At 31.3% G+C, this 24,375-nt stretch overlaps 2 protein-coding genes across 5 annotated transcripts in view; one reads left to right on the forward strand and one right to left on the reverse strand.

The window, feature by feature from the left end:
• The first annotated feature begins 1,020 nt into the window (after positions 1–1,020).
• The window catches only part of MFS17 (Major Facilitator Superfamily Transporter 17), a 74,398-nt gene continuing 51,043 nt past the window's right edge, over positions 1,021–24,375 (forward strand). The window contains exon 1 of the mRNA XM_074136650.1: positions 1,021–1,176. The gene's annotated coding sequence lies outside the window, so the exon portion shown is untranslated. The remainder of the gene's footprint in view (positions 1,177–24,375) is intronic.
• The window catches only part of LOC141458539 (venom allergen 3-like), a 48,201-nt gene continuing 29,824 nt past the window's right edge, over positions 5,999–24,375 (reverse strand). For 2 of the 4 annotated variants that reach the window (XM_074136658.1, XM_074136656.1), the window contains 5 exons: positions 18,657–18,815; positions 15,115–15,199; positions 13,662–13,839; positions 8,907–9,151; positions 5,999–6,268 (listed from right to left, as the gene is read on the reverse strand). In XM_074136658.1, coding sequence (XP_073992759.1) covers positions 6,177–6,268; positions 8,907–9,151; positions 13,662–13,839; positions 15,115–15,199; positions 18,657–18,815 — 759 coding nt within the window. In that variant the 3' untranslated portion in view covers positions 5,999–6,176. Of the gene's footprint in view, positions 6,269–8,906; positions 9,152–9,224; positions 10,136–13,661; positions 13,840–15,114; positions 15,200–18,656; positions 18,816–19,306; positions 19,700–24,375 lie in introns of those variants that run through there. The other 2 variants (XM_074136657.1, XM_074136659.1) reach the window with 2 other exon arrangements.

Consider the following 24,375-nt stretch of genomic DNA (forward strand, 5'->3'; position numbering starts at 1 on the left):
AATCAGCTAATTGTTTCATATTTATACCCCTTTCAATATTTTCGTATTTATTCATATTTTACCCCCTGCAATTTTTTTAAATGACATGTTCTGTTCAAAAATCTAACCCTTTATTCTGTTTATATATATAATTTACGTTATATTAGATGTATGAGAGTGAAGTTTAAGGTTCCAATTTAAATAAAATTTCACATACAAAAAATGCGCTTTTGTAAGTGATTTGTGCCTAAATATAACTTTCTCTCTCTCCAAATTAAGAATTTAGCAGCAAATTTCATCCTGGTACCATTTTCAAAGAACTATTTCTGTCAAAACGGGGCGTACGGTAATCTTATACTCAAGTTCCAAAAACCCAAACCCATAATCCAACTTCTAAATTTGCATATAATGCTATGATCATGTTTAATAAATTTAACTAATTTTAGTAATATCCAGAATGTTCTTTTATTCATCACAGTGTTTTTGCTTCAGTTCTGGCAAAGTTTTTTGTTCTACTTTGCCAGTAATTGAAAAAAAAAAAAAAAAAAAAAATGGTTCAATCTTTTCGTCTAGAAATTTATCGTTTAATTTGTATATCATAAAAAATTCTAAACGTTATTGAGTATTTAAGTATCAAAATAAGTTTCATTTATTTGCCGTCACTTCTCTTTTTAAAGAAAATTAAATCAACGTTTATACTTAGAGATACTTAAATTGTATTTCCCGCACAATTCCTACTTCAGTTTGGTATTGAATGTTGTATTTTTTCTCTTTATAACTTTAAGATACTACAATTTTATGAATGTATAAATTTTTTGAAGTTATTTTTTACTTGTGTATTCTCAATTTTTAATGTTAATGCTTTAATTTGAAACAAAACCATTAACTTATAGAACATTAGTAATTACTAATTACAATAGAACTTTTAATGGAGCTTTTTTAAAAAAGTAAATAAAAAAATTGTATTGGTCAAAATGATGCATTATTTATGTACAGTGACTTGGTATTTTTTCTACACTATTTATGCCTTTGAAGGGGTTGGTGTGCGGTGGTGGTACGGTGGATCAATGAACACACCGCAGCTACTGTTAGGGTAGCATATATGAGTGTGGTCTGTGTCTGAAGGCGATTAGTCCTGCAGGCACAATGGGGTACTCCAATAGTTTAGAAGACTGGACGTAGCAAGGCCAATAAACTGTGAGTTTATTCATATTAGATACACATTATTAAAGCTTAATCATTTCAAACAGAAATAACTCAAGTTACATATGTTTTGACAGGATTGATAGGAAAATCGAAAAACATATATTTGAAAGAGGAAAATATAATTTTTGCTCCTAAAATAGACAACAGCACTACCTATAATTATTTTTATTCTAAGCTCCAAAATAAGGGAACAGTACTGGATAGTGCTGCTATCTATTGCATTCACCTCCGTTCATTATGCAATATTTGAAACAAAATGATCTATCTCCACGTGTTTTCTTCTGTTTTTTTTTCAACCTTATTTTTTTTTTCACTTTTAAAACTATTTCCTCACGTAAAAACAAAAAACTACTGTTATTAGATAAAATAGTTCATTACAAAATCTTTATAAATTCAAAAGAGTTGTGTATTATTTTTTGTTAGGGATTCATATCTTATTAATAAGAATCATTTATCTTTATCTAGATTTATTTGGGCGAAATTGGTATCAGTCTGTTGGTTGTTCTGAGATGGGTATTATAAGGTTGCTGACCTTGCGGATACTGTCTGTTCCTAATTCTGAAAAGGTTCTGATGTCACTGCTATAGATAAAACAAAAAGTAAGAACTATTTGATGAATTGTTCACAAACAATTAAAGTGACAATAAGTAATACTAATTCAATATTATTTAAAGTACTAGTTGATGCAATATTGCATACTTGAATTTTCTATCTAATCGAGAGATGAACTGAAGAAGAAATTATCAGGAACCTCTACATAAAGGAATCAGACTTATTTGGGATACCACCTTTTAAAGAATTCAAACTGTTAATTTATTCTCATACATGTTTAGAAACTATTTCTGCGCCATATTTCGTTAATTGAGGTGTCGACAAATTTGATGTACATGCATGTTGGGATGACATAAGGATTTCTTTTTTTTGACATCAGCATGGCTGATTTTTGCCTGATTTTATCAATTTAATTCTTGGTTTTCCTTTCACTTTTTATTTGTTGATCACTATATTTAAACTAAATGGGTACCTGCTGAGAAACAATTTTATCTAAAATAATACTTGTTTTTTATTAAAAACCCACCAAAAGGGTTTTTTGGGGTTGAAAAATATATTTAAAAAAGCTAGTTAAAGGGAAATTAAATAGTAAGGGTAAGTTCGGAATATGTTAAATAAACAACTTTACAAATTTAATTCAGAAAACTTCTTAGAAGTTGTAATTTTTCGGTGTAGAAACGTTTCCATCACACCTTATTCTTGTTCAGAATGGCTTGCCGTCCAACTTAATTATTAATTCTTCTTAATCTTAGTTGGTGTACAAAAAATAAAATTATAAACTTGTTAATAAAATATAATTAACTAATAAAATTTGTATATACTTAAATGTGTATAAGGAGTAAATAAATACATTTATTTTCTTAATAAATACATTTGTAAGATTCTTCTTCTCCCCAACGGGGATTTTTGGGTTTATCTTTAGAATCTCATGAAGGATTATACAATAATATTCGTATAAGAGGTAAAAATTTCGAATTTCTTTTTATACTTCTCTATTGCATAAAATAGAGTCCATGCATAATGAATCAAATAATTTTGTTATCCCTATTTTTTTAAGAAATTTGAAAGGTAAATTAATATTGTCTTTCAATTCAGAATAAATATTCAAACTTTACGGTAATCAATTTTAATCGTGCTTAAAACTTTGTTAGTTATTAAACATTTTTTAGTTGTGATGGGTTCATGACTGTTTAACTGACTTTTATAACATAACTAAATCAATAAACCTTGTTCTAGATAAAGAACATACTTAGTTATATATTTTACATTGAGAAAAGAAGAAATAGAAATCATTATTACAAATTACAGATTTGATACGTGCTTGTAAATTAAGAGATTATGTTTGTAGGTTTATTAAGTTTGTTGATGGTATGGGTTTAATTATATTGATCGGATTTCATTTAAGAACTGGCTTGTCATACTACCAAAGGAAAATCTTCTGTTTTCTACTATTGTAAAGAAAAAAGAGTGTGGAGTTTAGAAAGTGCATTCTGGTTCAGGATAGATGCTAGATATATTCCAACACTAATTGTATTCAGTTATTATTGCTTTTATTTTTTTCAATCAAAATACAATCTAAATATAAAGTAACTCTGGAGTGCTAGTTTCCTCTATTTTTACTTTTTGTGGTTCATCAACATCTAACGCCATAGCTTCCTTCTTATTTTTGTTTTTATTTTAAGGCGTATATTATGTTCGGTCATTAGTGCTTGGAGTCTTTACAGTGCACATCCAGCTTCTTGATTATTTTAAAAAAGAATGTTTTTTTTTTCTTTTTTGTTGGGTACTTAAGAATATAATAATTCTACAGCATGCCAATGCTCAAATCAACTTGCTATGGTCTGAGCAGTACTTTAAAAATCAATTTTTATTTAAAAACATTTTTTAATAAAAGAACTGATCCTTAAGTGGGTCTGACGAGCCACTATTTTTAGAAATTAGTTGGGAAACTGAAGAAAATAATCTGCTAAAGTGTTGCTTTCAATTAACTGACTGACTAAAATCGTACAGTCAGATACATGTAGGTGTCCTATCAGAAACAGATTGTTTCCAAATGCACAGTAATTTAACAATTGATTCATTCAGAATTCTACTTAAACCATATTTCCCAGATGTGTTTCAAGTGCCTTTTCATTAACCACTGAGCTAATCTCTTCACTTTGTTCCCTTATTTAAAAAATGAAAATTATGTTTCATTTAATGCGATAGTTTAATTGTTTTAAATCGTTTAAATCAATTGATTGTCCAAGTTAGCCGCTGATTATTATAAATCTACGTCATTGTCTCCATGGAGACTGCCCAGATGAAAACGTTAATTCCTCCCACAACTTGTTATGAAGTTATATATGGTAGGACTCAAATAGATTCTAGATATTGTAATTTTAATTAGTTACTTATTTCTATTTTTATCTGATTTCTGCCCTAAACTTTATGGACTAGATAATCTATATTTGTTTCTAAACTATATCAGAACTTACTTTAACTTGTTCTTCAAATAAACATGATTTTTTTTCCATTTCTTCAGTATAAAAAAATCGTATGAATTATATAGCTATTCTTTTTATTATAAGCACACACTTCTTGCATTGCTACTACATACACTTATTAACTTGAAGCAGGTCAACATTTTAGGCATTGACGCCTGGTGCCTTTTTTCAGTGCACTGTCAGTTATCGGCAATACAATAATTATATACCTAAATATGTAGTTTCTTTAGGGTAGAATCATGCAATTAACCACAGTTCTGGATTTATTATAAATCGTTGTAAGAGCTCATTGAACCCGTGGATAGTTCTGAGTAATCAAAATTCACGATATAATTGGGCATTAAGCCAGGCAGGATATGACAGCTTACTTTTTTGGTTAGATATTTAAAAGGTACATGGTTTTACCTTAGATTTCAAAAAAGTTAATAATTTCCTGATGTTTATAAACAAAGTAAAAATCTTTGCTCCTTAATAAATAAATATTGTGAATCTAAATATATATGTATATAATTAGAACCTACATTAGTTTATAGAAAAATGTAAAAACCGTTTTAAATATCATTAATACCTAAAAAAAAATGAAATCCATTCAGTGGTTTCGGGGTCTACAGATTTTGAGTAAAACAGTGGCGTTCTGTGGTAAAAATTAAGTGAAATAGTAGAGGAAAATGAAAAATTTTAAAAAATAAAATTATGAAAAAAACCGTCTAGATTACTTATTAACTTAATTTTGCTCATCAAATGGATCTATTTGACGTTCACAAATAATTTGATTGGTAAAACGTGAACTAGTGTTCCTGTCGATAAATCGAACTGCGATGGTCCCGATATGATTCGGATGATAGCGCCCGAAATCCAGTTTTCTCCTTGTTCTAGAGCCACTCTAGCTGGAAGTGTAAAGGAGATGCTGTATACAAGTGGCTTTTACAAGCAGTACCATGACCAGTAAGGTAGGGTGAAGCATAGGTGATTGGTTATTTTCCTGACATTCCTTCGTACTTCATCGCACCAATTGACGAGAAGGAGTGTGGAATGTTATTTTTGCCATCCCTTGCCTTTCTAGAACTTTTTTCTACAAAAGGGTTTTAGCGTCTTTATTTTTTGTGATTATCTTCTTTTATGTAAATGTGCAAAGCCAACGACTTATTGGTCTTCGCGTATTATTTAAATTTATGCACTCGCAAGTTCTTTGATATTCATTCTTGCATCGTTACAATTGATGTAATCTAATACCTGTTTACCAATTGCGGCATGTTCCACTAGAACTAAATTACAAGTAATTGCTTGTAAACTTAAGCAATTTTAGATTTTTTTCTTCTTTTTTTTTTTAATTTATTTGCTACTTATAATCTACAAAGCATAAAATGCAATCAGTGAAACTGATACAAGAAGATTTCAATACTGGATCAACTTGAGGAGAGAAGCTGCCCACTGGCAATAATCTCCCTAGAGTTTCTTACATGCTGGAGATGGTCACGAGGCCAACTACGTCTCAATCGTCATGGAGGGCGATCAAGAATCGTTGTGAAGGCAAGGTTTTCGAATAAGAGATTTTCTTCATTTAGAATTAGATTCGTCAGTTAAATAATAGATTTTGAGATCGTAATGAAGGGTAGAGTTAGTGACATAAAATGGAGAATTCGTAACCTGACGGAATACTTTTGATTTAAAAATCATTTATGCATTTAAATGTTTGTTGAAAATATAAGTTTGATCTCCAGGAAGGGGATCTATCACTTTTTATCTCAAAAGATTCCTTTAATTAACTTTTAAACATTAATAAGAATTTTGTATTGAACTCCATGATAAATTCTTTATTAATTATAGAATTACTTGGTAAAAACAAATAATAAAGACTTATTAAATTAAAGATCCTTTTATATAGACTAACAATAAGTTTTGTTGTTCATAAAAAATGAAATTCAAAACATAATAATTTTTCTAGAATAGGTTTCATATAAAACTCTTCAATGTAATTAAAACTAGAGAAATTGATGCCATCGTAAATAAATATTTTCTGTTTGGATGGATTCGCACAGCATTTGCTGAAACAATTTTTATATTAAAAACAAAAGAAAAATGAAACAATCAAACAAAGAGTCGCCGTAGATCTTGGCTAAATGTTGATTTGTCTTTGTGAGAGTCTCAGTGAAATGAACTAGCAACTTTTTTCAAAGATAGATTATAACCATGTTGCGTCCCATATCTCAGTTGTAAATGACCACAAGTATCAGAAAAATTGCTTGTTGTAAGGAGTGTTGTTTAATGAGTTGTTGCTAACTTTAGAAATCAAGGCAATATAGTGGCGTGATATGCTTTAAATCTGAAGGAGACTGGGATTGACGGTTGTCGCGAGAAATCAATTTCCTGAGCAATTGTACCTTAGCCCACCAAACTTTTGTGAACTTTGAAAGATAGGAATGTAGATATTAATTAATATGAGTGGAAAGTTGCACGCTGTAAAAAACAACTAGCCTCTGTAATTTGTCACAAACAATGGCATGATATTTCTGGAGTCTTTATAAAGTTTATACAAAAAAAATGGCAATGTTACACAAAAGAGATGATGACCTCAGTCTATGCGGATAAATAAAAAATAATAGCGTAATCTCCGGCAGTTTTCATTTCGACCGCAAGTTTTGAATATAGTTAATGAAAATAAAAGTCTTTTGGAGATTTTTGGACAAAAATTTGTGTTGTTTCACGAATGGGGGTGTCATTCGATTCGGAATTTTATGTAGATGTGCCTTTTGGGGCACTTGACGATTTACATCGATGGGAGAGGAGTTTCACCAATGTGTGTAAGGCCTCCTCCAAAATTATAATTACCCATAACTCTGTAAATTTTGGCTCAATTTTGTTAAAATTTGAAGTGATGAAAGGGTTAGGGCTCCCATATGTAACATTAAAGCGACGTTCTGCTGCTACACCTAGTAAGAGGAAAAACTGTTCAAATGATCGACGCGATTTACTTCGGTGAATTGTCATTCGATTCCAAATCTTTGTATCTTTGCCTTTTAGGGAGAAGTACTGTAAAAGCACTTAAATTTAAAAGGAAGTACTGAAATCTCAGTTTAATTTTGCTATTCACGTAGAAATAACTACCAATTTTAATCCATACGTTTTCCCAAGATAATTGTTATTATCAGGTTATAATTAAAGTGTCGTTTTTTCCAAATTTTAAGAAAATCTTAAAGCAGATATGTAACTTTGCAGAATAGACGAAAAAGAAAATCTATCCAAAAGGTACAAAAACATCCTAACCAGGAACTTATAGTTTAAAAAGTTAAGTACATATAAGGGTTGATTAAACGCGAAAAGGTACACAAATTAGCAAGTACCCATCATTTCGGTAAATCTTCATTGATATCATTTAAGAAATTTTACTGCATTAATTTTCATTAATATTTTTTAGAATTTTGTGGATATCACATACCCCTTTGCTGTACATTTTCATCTACAAAATATTTGTTCAAGTAGCACACCATTTAACAGATTAATTTTAGTATCTATTAATCTATAATAATCAAACTATTAATCACAGATTAAAAAGGTAAACGTTGTGACCGGCTAGGGGAGAGAGAAAGATCCCTCTCTCTTAAAGGTCGGTTTCTTAAGAGCACCAGATAGCCGGAGCTATCAGAGACGATATCCCTAACCAGCCCCAAACCGAAAAATACCCTTAAGGGCGCCTCTGGCGGGATAGCTCAATTGTGAGATGAGTGAGGGTCCTGTAGACAATCACCTGGAGCGAAAGGGAGCAAAATAAAATCCCCCGTGTGCTATAATTGTACAAACAAAAGAATACCTTTATTTAAAGAAAGATTTTTACAGAAAAGATTAAGAGACTTATTACAGAAAAATTGTAAGGATGTTCTAAACTTTACTCTACTTTGTTCATATATTTTACATTTATTTAATTGTGAACTATTTACAATTACTGTACCCCACTTCCGCTATTATCCGAAAGCGCATCGCGCCCCGCCCAACGCTTCGCCTCGGGGTGTCAACGCCTACGCGCTGACAGTGTTTTTCTCACAATGTATGTATATGGAATATAAAATAGATAAGATATGCATATTTTTAGGACAGCTAATTATCAAAGTAAAATTTAAGGGTCTGCATTAAATGAAAATTGAGAAATGTATAATTATTGTTAAATAATTGATTTGTTATTAAATGTGTGTTATTTGTGCTCACGAATACTTCTGTAAAACGAATTCAAGACTCAAATTTTGTTTTAACTCCATGATTCAAATTTCAATAGTAACCGACTCTAACTTTAAACTTTTTCTGTTTTAATATTCATGTATATGTGATTACTCAGAATAAAGATAAATCAGGAGTTTAATTTGAAATAGAGTTAAAATAAAGTACCTATTTAATTATGAAGATGTAATTTATATTTTATCATTATTAGAACCAAAAAATTATTATGAATGAACTGGAAGGGTCTGTTCCATCTAATAAATTCTAAAAAATATTAATGAAAATTTATGCTGTAAATTTACATAAATAATTTCAATGAAGTATTAATGAAATGATGAATCCTTGCTGATTTGTGTACGTTTTGGCGTGTAAACAACATTTACGTTTTACTTTTAAAACTGAAAGTTTTTGTAAAGGAGATAATTACAAATAAGTATCTATTTCTTATATAATATATTTTAATAACATAGTTACCTGTGCACAAGGAAGGGTATTTCTCTGAACATATGGTCCCATTTGAACAGGCTGAACATGGTTCACCAACTACAAACGGATTTTCGCCTCTAACATTTCCAGTTGGAGCATAATTGCATATTAAAATATTTGTCGCATATTTTACTTTTTCAATTACATTAGTTGATTTGAATTCAGAATAAGAGCATCCAAGCTTATAAGAATTTCCCCAAGTCAATTGGGTGAAGTCATAGGTAGTTTCGTAACTATGAAAATTATTATTTTATGCTATTTAAAAAAGTATATACTTTAAAACAAGTAATAATAATAATAAGTAAGTTTTATTGAAAAAAAAATCAAAATACAAAAAAGATTTTAGTTTATAAAAATATAAACTTTACGGCATGGATATCCGTCTGCCGGGGTTTGGTTTTTAATATAAATCAAATCATGTAAATACAGCTTATACATTTTGAATAATTAAATACAATTTTGAGTTGTTTTAATGTAAAATAAACCTTTTTTTTATACTAGAGAAAAAAATCATTAAACAATTAATATGTAGTTAAAAAATACCTATTACTAATAATAAATCAACAAATCAGCAGGCCAATCAGAATGCAACATCCTTACTTATAAATAAATGGTTTACAGAACAATAAATACTCCTTAAAATAATATTGACTTCATTTGGAAAATAGATAAAAACTGAATTAAATATCAAACATAGAATTAGAAATTAAACATCCTTTTATTAAATTTAATAATACTTATAACTGCATTAATAATAATGTATATACATTTCTTGAGTGATTGAGGACTTCTCAGAGAACAGATAGCTATATTATATCAATATTTATACTCATTATTGAGCATCCTCCTGTACTTCCAAGCACCAATTACATATTTAATTAGTCTAGTCCAATTTGGGCCATTCAAGTGAGCGATAAAGAAGTCGAATGAAAAAAATCTTTCACCAAAAACTTCTAGGCGATAAGGGGCGAGAATAGGACAGACCGCTACAAAATGGAAATTGCCCTCCTGAACCCTATAATTACAAAGGGAACATTCTACCTGACCATCAGGGTTGTAAGGTTTATGGTTGAGGTTCAGCAGTTCTCCTCTCAGCTTGATCGCCCAACGCACTTCCTCAATACAAACTGCACACCTTACCTCTATCGCTCAAATCCGCACACCTAACTTCATGATTCAGCAGCTTGTAAGTGATGTACCGATATGAATTCTGCACCCTTTCAATTTAATTAAAATTAAAATTCTCTTTTAAGTGAGCCACTATAGATTGGAATTTTAAATGAAGAACTTCTCTTTCAGACATATCAAAACTAAGAGCAACTCCAGTCTGTGCAGCTAAAGTGATCCAAGCCCAAGATACCCCTAGCTATAGAAATTTCTTCCGCAATCACTCGGGGCAGTCTTGTATGGTCCATATTCAATACCGTCACTAAATAGTGACTATTTAATGTTATAATGGAAACTAGGCTCTAGACCAGTCTCCAAGTGAAGTATGTAAGTTGGGGCGAAATTTGGCAAACCAAATAACTTTTCTAATGAAAAACCAGAGAACTTTTTCAACTTCATAAAAGTACTCTGACCACCACACTTGCGCTGCAAAGCAGAGAATGGCTTGCGACACGGCATTGAATATATGAAATTTCGACTTCAGTGGAATATGTTGTGGCATTATAGCTCTTCTCCAGACAAAGTTTATCGCAAATTTAGCTGCAGAAGACTTCCCCAAAAAGTGAGGCCTCAAGGACAACTTTAAAACTAGTAATGATGATTTTTTTTTTATTTTAATTTACCGCCTAATCATAAAACTTGGATTTGTGAATCTTTAATTCAAATTTTTTTAGACAAATAATCTGCGCTCCCTTATTAAAGGAACCCTCAAAATTTTAAATCATGCAGAGGACCTATTTTCCAAAATTGTTGCAGGTGGGAAACTTTTATTTTATTCCATCTTAACATTCAATCACATCACAATCCACTTCTAGAGAACATCTATCTGCCTGAACATTTCCAGACAACACTTATAGGGTGCGTTCCACTTGGCGACCACAACGACCACGACCACGACCGCGATTTTGGCCGTTCCACTTGCTTGTGGGCGTTGCGATCGAAAACCCAAGTGGAACGGACTGTGGGCGTTTTAACCGTTCATGTAAACATTACATATGGCGGCTTCGAAAATAAGTTAGAAGCTTGAAGAGGTTATTTATTAATTTAAACCCCATTTATAAGCAGTTATAATAAACTTTATTAATTATTGGTAAAGTTGACTTATATTAAAAGAATATATATAATTCAATTTTTTATATTGCATTTTGGAGTATTTATAAAATTTACGTTTAAATAAAATTAAAGTGTCTTTTGTGGCAACAGTTGGATATTTATTAATAATGCTTTAGAAAGTTCTTTATCTAGTTCCGATGAAGAGTGGAATGCAATTTTACAAAATCGCAATGATAAAAAGCGAAAACTTAGGCCACGTATTATTAGCTATCAGAGTAATTGATCTTTATTCAAATGAAGAATTTAAAAGTTATTTCAGGTAAATGATTTTGTGTTATTCAGTGATTTAGTATGTAAAGGGATAAGTAATTATTTATTTATTTATTTATTTTTTGTAGACTTTCGAGAAACACATTCTATTATTTACATGAAATAGTACTTTCATTTACATGAGATAATTTTTTCGGTCGCCATATTTTGTTTTAAAAATTGCGCCAACTCTGAACGCCCACTTCGACCCAGCTTTTAAGGTGGGGCGTTGTGGTCGTTGTGTGGGCGAAAATAATGACGTCATTAGTGACGTTTTCGCCACGACAACAACGACCGCGGTCGCCAAGTGGAACGCCTGAAAGTATGTTTTGGTCGTTGTGGTCGCCAAGTGGAACGCACCCCTAGACGTCTTAAAAGACAGTGCCCTCGCGATCTCCTCTCTGATGACGAGAGTCAGTAGAAAGTAAAATATTATTGCTCTGTGTAACTTCTCCACTCTGAGTGCTATATGTTGTGTATTGTTATCATGGTTGCTTATAATGCAATAAAATGGGTTGATTGTAACTAAATAAACGACAAAAAAAATAGAAAGGTTTTTCAATAATTAAAATGCTAGTTTTCTTGAAATTATTGAAACTAAGCACTTCCAAATACTTAGAAGAATAATAAAAACTTATGCCTCCTATAAAAGAAATAAATATTTTATCTGATCAGTCCATACTTATAGGAGGGAAGTCCTAAGTACAAAGTTATGATTTAGCATTGTTTTATCGTATAAATACTTCCAAGTGTGAAACAAATGTTAAGAATGTTTCTAACAAATGTTAGAAGAATATGTTAGATGGAAAAAGGTATACAAAGCGATATTAATATATTATTAATTTGCCTATATTTTCAGGCTAGTTTTTCGTTCAACAACCCGATTGCTATTATACTTTACTTAAATTTCTCATCTATCTTATTAAATGACACTTTAGGCCAGTTAGAAAATGAAACATTTAAGAATAATTTTTAATAATAATTATTTTAATATTATAAAGGAAAAGTACTCCACCAAAATATTCCATTGCTGGTGACCTTTCTTTTGAAAATAGAAATTAAATATATTTTGATGGAAAGAAGCATATACAATGTTAAGCAACAAAATCGCAGATGTAAAGTGAAGAATTTGAAAAAGAAGAGGTATGTAAATAAGTGATTTGGACAAAAATAATATTTCATCTATTTTCTCAAGCATTTGTTTCACACTTGGAAGTATTTATACGATAAAACAATGCTAAATCATAACTTTGTACTTAGGACTTCCCTCCTATAAGTATGGACTGATCAGATAAAATATTTATTTCTTTTATAGGAAGCATAAGTTTTTATTATTCTATTTTATCAAGTGCTTCCTTTGGAAATTGCATGGGCACTAATTTTTTATTTACTGTGGCCTCTTCTAAAAAGGCAACCTCCTCATTGAGAAGCCCTGCCCTGGGGGTTTTCCTCATGTAATTGTCGATTTGAACTCTCCAAAGATATCTGAATTCCATGATTTTGTCACGAACATTGGGATGATATTTCTGGTAGTTTTTTAAGTTTAAAGGCTCAATGGTTCGCTATTTTAGTCCTTTGTTTCATGTTGTTGGAAAAAATGTCGAAGGTATCACTCATTACTTATTATGATAAACTATCATACATTCCGAGTATGATCTTAATCATTTTTGTGAAGAACTTTTCAATCTTTTCACGAGAAATTCCTTCAGAAGTTATCCTAGATTTCATTTATCCCAATTCCTTGGATAGATATGTTTAAATGAGAGATTTATCGCGATCCAGTTTTGGAAAAGAATATTTATAATAGAGTAAGCAGTGGATTGTACAGCTATAAGCCTGCGATCTAAAGTACTATAGGGTCGCCCTTGAATGTCAGTGATTGATAATTGATAGTGTAACGATGCAATGATTGTACTTGTAATTGTGTGAAAGGTAACGGGTAGTGCTAAACTTACCAATGGATAGTGCTAAAGGCAACCTATACAGGCTATATGCCTATGGTGTGAATAATGGGCACTGGTGTACTGTTATGGTTCTTACACCAGGATAAACATGGGGTCGCCAAGATTTCTGAAAGAATCCACTTCCTTCAACTTGATAAAAGAACATTTGACACATCATACAAAGAGGAAATTCAGAAAGAACCAGTATCAACAGAGATTTTATCATATAACAAAATCATTTGAGCGTTCCTGTATAATATAAAGTACTTACTCATTGCAAAATGTTGGTTTAATATATTTAGGTAGATTAGGGTCATTAGACGGTATAGGCTTAACCACACAGTGTTTATTACTTCTGAACCACACTCTTACATGATCTTCAATTGATCTTAAATTTTGCTGATCGATATTCTGTGCCATTCCAATGTTTTGTCCAACCCTAAATCTTACTGAAATTATATTGCACAATGATATTAGTAAAATTAATTCAAACTAAATAGATTGAAATATAATTAATTGATTGATTGCCCCAATGAACTGATTTCTAATGTGCACGTTTTCTACCTTGAATTGTTACTTGCTTGCGATATTTAGAGCCAAATGAAAGCGTTCACTCGCCATCATTACCGAAAAAATGAAGTGGTCCATTGATATACTGATCGTTTAAGTCAGTAAAAGTAAAACTATTATGAATCTTTCAATAATTACATTGCGAATTACTGCTCAAGTGGTCGTACTTACTAAATTGATTGATCAATACATAGTTATGTGGAGAGGAGCCTCCTCAAAACGACGAGAAAAAGAAGAGGAGGGAGGGGAAGAATGTGCAGCAGAGAGTGGCTATCCCAGTACGCTAGCATCCGTATTTGGAACCTCACCAGGAATGATCTGGAAATAGAATTTAGTATAAAATGCTTCCTTCAAGATGAGTTCTAAGGGATCAAGGGGTGGAGCCAGCGACCAGCCCTCCCTCTTATTAAGTCACACCCAATTATTTAGTATACAGGAGGATCGAGAAGGAACTGGGGCTGGAGTTGTTAGGTTAATAACCAATCATTCGGAACCCAAGAGGAATTACACTACTAACTTCCTCGCAGAATTTCACTCAATCGGAAAGTGCGCTCTGTTTTACTTTGGATAAAGGCTATCGAAGACGGGTGATTGTCATCCTCTCCGTCAGACAGCAGTCATAGAAGCGCTAAACACCTATTATCAGACAGTGATGGTTTGAGAAACCTTGCAAGCTCAATAATATGGGTATAGATAATAAAGTTACTCTAATGTGGATGCCGGGGATTGTCTGCATTTGAGATGGCCACCGCCTTACCGAGGCAAGGTGTTAAGGACCCTATTAATGGGACCTGAACCCCTTTTGTGGGGTAGAGACGGTGGCATTTCCCGTTAGGAGCTGAATTGGAAGAATTAGGATTGCGGAGAGGGTCAGTGAATCTTCCTAGTCCAAGATAGGCAAAGATCTGTTCAGCAGTAATAACCACAACAAAACTAAGGCGTATTTTGGTTTGACCAAATATAAATCCAGAATACTGAAGGGTTTATCACGAAACCTGTCGGCTCAGAATGTGAAATAAAATAAATGGTCGTGATTGTGAGATTTATTTTTCTTAAAAATTTTGAATAATTATCTTAGTAGTGAAGTTGTTATTGTCGTAAAATCCGTTTATTTAGAAAACATGAATCTAATAAGCTCACTAAAAACTACTTACTTGAATCAGAGCACACTCTTTCCTTAACAGGAATACACTGGTCGGCTTGTCTTTTTGCGATCAATTCGAGTTCATCGTCCCATTCCTGCAAAAACTTTTATTTTATGTGTCTACGAAAACAAATAGGATACATGGGCATTATATAACATTTGAATTAAGTTTTGTTGTGGGAACTAGAGAACCATTTCTTTATCTATCCTTGGATAGATAAAGGATATCCAAGAGTAACATTTGTATTGATACCCAATTAAGCAATACTTGCAGAACCCAAATATGCAACTATTTAGGCTCAGCGTACCTACGCTCGGGTCTTATCACTACCCACATATACATACTTTTAACATTTTGTAGACAATGACGCTTTTACTACGTACACAAACAGTTATTCATCAGGGAGTCACTCCCTATTGAGCTGAAGAGGATTCAGCTTGTAGCCACTCAGTTTATGATCTACATATAATACAAAATGTTAAAAGTATAATTTTTTGTTTAAATTTCAATTATATTTTATAAAAAATTTGGTCCACTATGGTTTTTGATTTTATAATAAGTGTTGACAAGCAATGCTATTTATATAAGGTTTCATTATTTTTGTTTAATAAATTAGTTGTCCCGAAATTCTTCGAAATTATAATAATGCTCTTGCATCATCAGGCTTCTAGCAGCGGAATGAAACTATCCAAACTCTTTCAAAATTATTGAAAATATCTCTATGATTCTATGAATGTATTTATTATCAGTTTATTTTAATATCAGAGAATTTCTAATGATTTGTAGCAAATTAGTAATCAATTCTACTTAGAGCTTCATTATTAAATTCCGACTGTGATTCCGATGAAAAGTTTCAGTTAATGAAATTCAGACTAATACTTAAGAATTGTTGATTAAAACTGTCCGGTAGGACAGTTGTATAAGGGTTGACCATCAAAAACTGCACGAAAAAGTGTAACGTTGAAAAACACCCAACTTTGACAATTTTTTTCTATTTTTCTGTAAAAGATAAAATTCCCAAATTTTCTTTAAATCTTACTCCAAACTATCCTTTATAACTGTAATTTTTTTGCAACCACCCAGATCTAATAGGTTTCGAGAAAAAAGTTGCCGAAAATGAGCAAAAACGGTTTTTTCAAAAAATGTTCTTGTTCTTGTTGTTGTTCTTGTTACCTTTTTTGTAAACAACGTAGCGCCTAAACGCGTGAACCGATTTTCATGAATGAGGTGTCATTCGATTCGGAATTTTATGTAGATGTGCCTTTTGGGGGTCTCGGCCCTGTACATCGAATGGGAGAGGAGTTAGCCCCCTTTATGTAAGGCCCCCTCCAAAATTATTATTACTAATTACTCTGTAAATCTTGGCCCGATTTTGATAAAATTTGGTAGGATGATAGGGTTAGGGCTCCCCTACCTAACAATAAAGCGACGATCTGCTCTTACACTTGTTAAGGGGAAGTATAACAATCGTTTCAAATTATCGACACGTGAACCGATTTTCATGAATGAAGTGTCATTCGAATCGAAATTTTGTACAGATTTGTACTTTAAAAGTCTCGACGCTATGCCTCATAAGGAGGGGAGTTCGCCCCACCCAAATAAGGCCCTTTCTAAAACTATTATTACCAATATTTCTACAAAGATTAGTCCGATTTTGATAAAATTTAGCACGAAGAAGTGATTAAAGCTCCTCTACGTGACTGTGAAGTGCCATCATGCTCTTACACCTACTAAGAGGAAGTACTGCAATCGTTAAAATTATCAATGAGTGAACCGATTTACATCAATGAATTGTCGTTCGATTCAAAATCTTTGCCTTTTAGGGAGAAGTACTGTAATCGCAGTTTATTTTTCTTGCTCCTTTTAAAAGGAAGTACTGAAATCGCAGTTTAATTTTGCTATTTACGTACAAATACCTTCCTATTTTATTCAAAACGCTTTCTCAAAAAAATGGTTATTGAGGATGGTTTGGGGACCGCAACTATAACCATTCTTTAAAAAGATCTCTCCAGTGGTAGTTACGGTTCCGATTTAACACCTTATCAGGTTATAATGATAGAATAGCTTATTCCAAATTTTAAAAAAATCTGTAAAGCAGGCGTAACTTTGCTAATAGACAAAAAGGAAAATCTATCCAAAAGGTACAAAAATCTCCTTAACAAAAACTTACAGTTTAAAATGTTAAGTATAAGGGTTGATTAAACGCCAAAAGGTACACAAATCAGCAAGTACCCAACATTTCATTAATACTTCATTGATATTATTTAAGTAATTTTACCGCATTAATTTTCATTAATATTTTTTAAGAATTTATTAGATGTCACATACCCTTATGCTGGCCAGTTCATTCATAATAGTTATAATTGTGATAAAATGTATATTATATCTTCGTATAAATAGGTACTTTATTTTAACTCTATTCCAAATTATTCTTATTATTTCTCTTTAATGTGCCCTTTATACTGAAGTTGTCACATATACATGCATGTTAAATTAGAAAAAGACAAATTTAGAGTCGGCTACTGTTTAAATTTGAATCACGGAGGATTTAAAACAATATTTCAGTCTTGAATTCGTCTTACCGAAATATTCGTGAGGACAAATAACACACAGTTAATAACAAGTAGATTATTCAACATTATTTATTCATTTCTCAATTGTAATTTAATTTAGTTCCCCTAATTTTACTTATGGTAAAATACTGGAATAATTAGCTGTCCTAAAAATATGCATATCTTATTTATTTTATATTACATATACACAACATTGTGGGATGAATACCTAGATGGAGAATGTAATTGAAGAAAACTATATTATTTACGATAAAGCCAGATTGACTACTACATAAAATAACAATTACTTTAGTCGAAGAATGAACTTAAACCGACGATTTTTATTTAAAAATAAAAATAAATAAATAAAATCATTGATGTATGTTGGTGTAAGCAATTTTAAAAAATTTTATGAATTTTTTAGCCTCATATTTTTTATTTTTTATAACGTTTTCTTTTTCACCTGTAATCAATAGTTTGATTATTATAGATAAATAGATATTACAGTCAATCTAAGTTAAATGGTGTGCTACTTGAACAAATATTTTGTAGATGAAAATGGCCAGCATAAGGGTATGTGACATCTAATAAATTCTTAAAAAATATTAATGAAAATTAATGCGGTAAAATTACTTAAATAATATCAATGAAGTATTAATGAAATGTTGGGTACTCGCTGATTTGTGTACCTTTTGGCGTTTAATCAACCCTTATACTTAACATTTTAAACTGTAAGTTTTTGTTAAGGAGTAAAATAACTTTGATTGTTGACAATTTGGATTTTATGTAAGTACGATTGACTTTCTAGATATGTTCAATCCTGACTGATATCATTTATTTAATTTTATAAATTGTTTTAGTAATTTATTTTTAGAAGTTTACTAAAATTTTACTAAATGATGCTCCAAATTTTGGAAGCAAGTGTTACTTAAATTTATAAATTGATCAAATAATACATAATGTCATTTTACCAATCATAATATTCTAAATGTCACTTACCAATTGTTTCATATTTGCACCTGTCGCTGGAAATCGTAGTACTTTTCCGCTTGCTACGTAATTCCTTAATTCATTGTGTACATCTAACACCAGCTTTTTATCATTATCCGATAGACCACTTCGAATAAATTCTTCACAAGCAGGCCCGGGACCAGGTCGCTAGAAAATTGTTAACGTTAATGGTGATGATTTAACTCACAACAAATAACTAAAACAGTAATCATGTAATGGTTGAATAATAAAATCTTATTAGTTATTAAAATGGAGTAATTATTATTTAAAATAAAAATTAGCTATTGTCTACTAGAACTATTGTTTTCTTAGAAAAAGTTATTTTTAATCAATATTTCTCTATAAACACATAAATAGTTGGTAGGTAGGAATTCGTATCTTTAGGCACTTAACATTATTGAAAAGTCTTTTAATTTAATTAAAAATTACCCACAACCTCAATTTAATTTCTAACTGATGTCAAAAAAGAAAAAAAAATAGGAGCAGATCTATTGAATCAATGTAATTTTCATGCAATTTTCAGAAATTTATAAGATTCCCTTTACATAATATCTCACTTTTTTATCGTATACTTTCACTGAATGTAAAACTATGTTTCTTCCAAACAGAAAGAAAGAAATTATAAAATTCTAACTCACCGGATATTTACACATAACATGGTTTATACCACATCTCATACAGCAATATGTATATCTAAAAGACTGCGGTGCAATTACACCATGGGAAAAGAAGATAATCGCACCAAAAACGGCTAAAAGATTTATTTTCATTTTTCCTTAGTTAAATTAACTCCGTACAAGATACACCAATTTTCATATAAATCATATGAGTCAAATATTTACAACATCCCACTAACACGGTTTATGACAATTATTTAAAACTTAATACATCCTGACCAATTAGTCTTTTGTGAAAGAACAAAATATATACACATTTCGAAAGCTTCTTTTTGTGTATATGAGTTGGTACATATATGATTTTTAAATTGTATCGCTACAATTATCTTCATTAATAGTAGATTTTTCATAGTTTATACAGGCTTTTTTTTCAGGAAGAAAAACATATGTTGCATTGGATGAATCTAGGGAAGATTTGTGGAGGTGTTGGTTTACATTTTTTCGGTTTAATTTATTCAAGAAGAAAGGTTTAAGAGGAATAAGTTTTTCAATAGTGGTATATTCTGCGAGAAGATTAGGATTGTTAAAATTACTTCAATTTCTATTTATTTATTTTTATTTTTGGCATTGGCAATTTTTTTAAAATTAATTTTATTAGATGTAATTGGCATTTCTAATTCGGTACATTTTCCATGCTTTGCTACTTTTTTAAGCATTCTTTAGAATAATAAATTTTGTTCTTCATTCAATTATAAAAAAAGTTGAGGTTGTTTAATCAAATATGTCTAAAATATCAACTAATGGTTTCATATTTATACTCCTTTCAATTACTGTGATTTTTTTAAAATCACCTGTTCAAAAATCTAACTCTTTATTCTGTTTGTATACAGGGTGAACCAGTAAGTAGTGTCCATAGGCCTAATGTGTGTAGTACATCTAAAGTGGAGTTCAATGACGTACTGGCCTACTTCATATTTTCCTCTGTTCTTAAGTGACGTCACTTTTAATTTTTTTTTCTAAAATCATTACTTTTTTCCAGTAAAAATGTTATTACTCAGAAAGTTTTAGTCCGAATTCGATTCTGATGACACGATTAGAAAGACAGATAAATTTTCTAAAAATTGATACCATTTCGAAGCATAAGTTATTCTCCAAATAGCCTCAATCTTCCTCCGGTTGCTGGAAAAATAAAAGTAATCGAAATTTTTAAGAAAACTCATTAGGCCCTTGCGTGATCAGTATCAGACCTAGGTGCTGGCACTTTTTATAAAAGTTTCCTTGTTTAATGGGCTTTCCTAACGGTATATCATTTTCCAGGATTCCTTTTATCTTTGTATGAGAAATTACGTTTGTTTTACAAGAAAACGTGTTCACAAGCACTCAACAGTGTTAGTTTATCAAGTAGTTTAAGTCTTTGAAAACTCTTTTGGATGGACCAATAGTCAATTTTAATGTAGGCTGTCATAAAATAAGGAAGTCAAAGGTTACAAATTGCACTTAAAAATAAATAAATAAATTAAAAAAGATCAAAACTCTGAAATATTTGAGAAAATGTAAGGAAATATTTTAAACAAGTATTATTTTAGTAATAAAATAGTAAATTTAAAAATAATACATGTTTGAAATATTTCCTTACATTTTCTCAAATATTTCAAAGTTTTGATTTTTTTTAATTAATTAATTTATTTTTAAGTGCAATTTGTAACCTTTGACTTCTTTATTTAAAGACAGCCTACTTTAATACTGACTATTGGACGAACTAAAAGAGTTTTCAATGTATGAGAGTGAAGTTTAAGGTTCCAATTTAAATAAAATCTCACATACAAAAAAAACGCGCTTTTGTAAGTGATTTGTGCCTAAATATAACTCTTTCTCCAAATTAAGAATTTAGTAGCAAATTTGATCCGGGTACCATTTTCAAAGAACAGTTTCTGTCAAAACGGGTAAGCTTAGACTTAAGTTCCAAAAACCCAAACTCATAATCCAACTTCTAAATTTCCATTTAATGTTAAGACCAAGTTTAATAAATTTAGCTAATTTTAGTAATATCCAGAATGTTCTTTTATTCATCACAGTTTTTTTGCTTCAATTCTGGCAAAGTTCATTACAAAATCTTTATAAATTCAAAAAAGTTGTGTATTATTTTTGTTTGTGATTCATTGTCTTATTAATAAGAATAAATTATCTTTATCTATATTTATTTGGGCGAAATTGGTATCAGTTGGTTGTTCTTAGAGGGGTATTATTTCATTTAAGAACTGGCTCATCGTACTACCAAAGGAAAATCTTCTGTTTTCTACTATTGTAAAGAAAAAAGAGTGTGGAGTTTAGAAAGTGCATTCTGGTTCATGATAGATGCTAGATATATTCCAACACTAATTGTATTCAGTTATTATTACTTTTATTTTTTTCAATCAAAATACAATCTAAATATAAAGTAACTCTGGAGTGCTAGTTTCCTCTATTTTTACTTTTTGTGGTTCATCAACATCTAACGCCATAGCTTCCTTCTTATTTTTGTTTTTATTTTAAGGCGTATATTATGTTCGGTCATTAGTGCTTGGAGTCTTTACAGTGCACATCCAGCTTCTTGATTATTTTAAAAAAGAATGTTTTTTTTTTCTTTTTTGTTGGGTACTTAAGAATATAATAATTCTACAGCATGCCAATGCTCAAATCAACTTGCTATGGTCTGAGCAGTACTTTAAAAATCAATTTTTATTTAAAAACATTTTTTAATAAAAGAACTGATCCTTAAGTGGGTCTGACGAGCCACTATTTTTAGAAATTAGTTGGGAAACTGAAGAAAATAATCTGCTAAAGTGTTGCTTTCAATTAACTGACTGACTAAAATCGTACAGTCAGATACATGTAGGTGTCCTATCAGAAACAGATTGTTTCCAAATGCACAGTAATTTAACAATTGATTCATTCAGAATTCTACTTAAACCATATTTCCCAGATGTGTTTCAAGTGCCTTTTCATTAACCACTGAGCTAATCTCTTCACTTTGTTCCCTTATTTAAAAAATGAAAATTATGTTTCATTTATTGCGATAGTTTAATTGTTTTAAATCGTTTAAACCAATTGATTGTCCAAGTTAGCCGCTGATTATTATAAATCTACGTCATTGTCTCCATGGAGACTGCCCAGATGAAAACGTTAATTCCTCCCACAACTTGTTATGAAGTTATATATGGTAGGACTCAAATAGATTCTAGATATTGTAATTTTAATTAGTTACTTATTTCTATTTTTATCTGATTTCTGCCCTAAACTTTATGGACTAGATAATCTATATTTGTTTCTAAACTATATCAGAACTTACTTTAACTTGTTCTTCAAATAAACATGATTTTTTTCCCCCCCCATTTCTTTAGAATAAAAAAATCGTATGAATTATATAGCTATTCTTTTTATTATAAGCACACACTTCTTGCATTGCTACTACATACACTTATTAACTTGAAGCAGGTCAACATTTTAGGCATTGACGCCTGGTGCCTTTTTTCAGTGCACTGCCAGCCACTGGCAATACAATAATTATCTACCTAAATATGTAGTTTCTTTAGGGTAGAATCATGCAATTAACCACAGTTCTGGATTTATTATAAATCGTTGTAAGAGCTCATTGAACCCGTGGATAGTTCTGAGTAATCAAAATTCCCGATATAATTGAGCATTAAGCCAGGCGGGATATGACAGCTTACTTTTTTGGTTAGATATTTAAAAGGTACATGGTTTTACCTTAGAGTTCAAAAAAGTTAATAATTTCCTGATGTTTATAAACAAAGTAAGAATCTTTGCTCCTTAATAAATAAATATTGTGAATCTAAATATATATGTATATAATTAGAACCTACATTAGTTTATAGAAAACTATAAAAACCGTTTTAAATATCATTAATACGAGGGTCGTTTGAAAAGTCCGTGCAAAAATAAAAACTACTTAATTTTTTGGGGTAAACCTTTTTTATTTTTCAACATAGTCTCCTTTTAGGCTTATACACTTCGTCCAACGCTGCTCTAGTTTGTTGATCCCTTACGAATAATAGGATTTGTCCAAGTCTGAAAAATAGCCATTCGTTTCTGCAATCACCTCCTCGTTTGAATAAAATCTTTTTCCCGCCAGCCATTTCTTCATATTGGGGAACAAATAGTAGTCCGAGGGAGCCAAGTCTGGAGAATAGGGGGGGGGATGTGAAACGAGTTGGAACCCTATTTCCATTAATTTTGCGACCACAACTGCTGAGGTGTGAGCTGGTGCGTTGTCGTGATGGAAAAGGACTTTTTTGTGAGCCAATCGTGGGCGTTTTTCTTGCAGCTCGGTTTTCAAACGGTCCAATAACGATGAATAATATGCACCTGTAATAGTTTTACCCTTTTCCAGATAGTCGATGAGGATTATTCCTTGCGAATCCCAAAAGACAGTCGCCATAATCTTTCCGGCCGAAGGAACGGTCTTCGCCTTTTTTGGCGCAGATTCCCCCTTGGTAACCCATTGTTTAGATTGTTCTTTGGTCTCAGGAGTGTAGTGATGTATCCATGTTTCATCCACAGTGACGAAACGACGCTTAAAGTCCTGCGGATTCTTCTGGAACAGCTGCAAACCGTCCTTGCAACACTTCATACGATTTCGTTTTTGGTCAAGCGTGAGCAATCGCGGCACCCATCTTGCGGATAGCTTTGTCATGTCCAAATGTTGATGCAAAATATTATGTACCCGTTCATTCGAGATGCCCACAGCACTAGCAATCTCACGCACCTTCACTCTTCTGTCATCCATCACCATATCATGGATTTTATCAATGATTTCTGGAGTAGTAACCTCAACAGGGCGTCCAGAACGTTCAGCGTCACTTGTGCCCATATGGCCACTCCACTTATAAACTGTTCTAATCGAAGGTGCAGAGTCACCATAATGTTTATCAAGCTTCTCTTTAGTCTCCTGAGGCGTTTTGTCTTTCATAAAGTAGTGTTTAATCAACACACGAAATTCTTTTTCGTCCATTTTTTGAAAATCACTCGACTTCCTCGATTCAAACGAATGCCAAACACAAAGAAATAGACCGATGTGGCTGAAACTTGGT

Source organism: Rhodnius prolixus, unplaced genomic scaffold (genome assembly GCF_049639745.1).
Source record: "Rhodnius prolixus isolate KJV_2025 unplaced genomic scaffold, Rpr scaffold_5, whole genome shotgun sequence".
In the NCBI taxonomy this organism is placed as follows: domain Eukaryota; kingdom Metazoa; phylum Arthropoda; class Insecta; order Hemiptera; family Reduviidae; genus Rhodnius; species Rhodnius prolixus.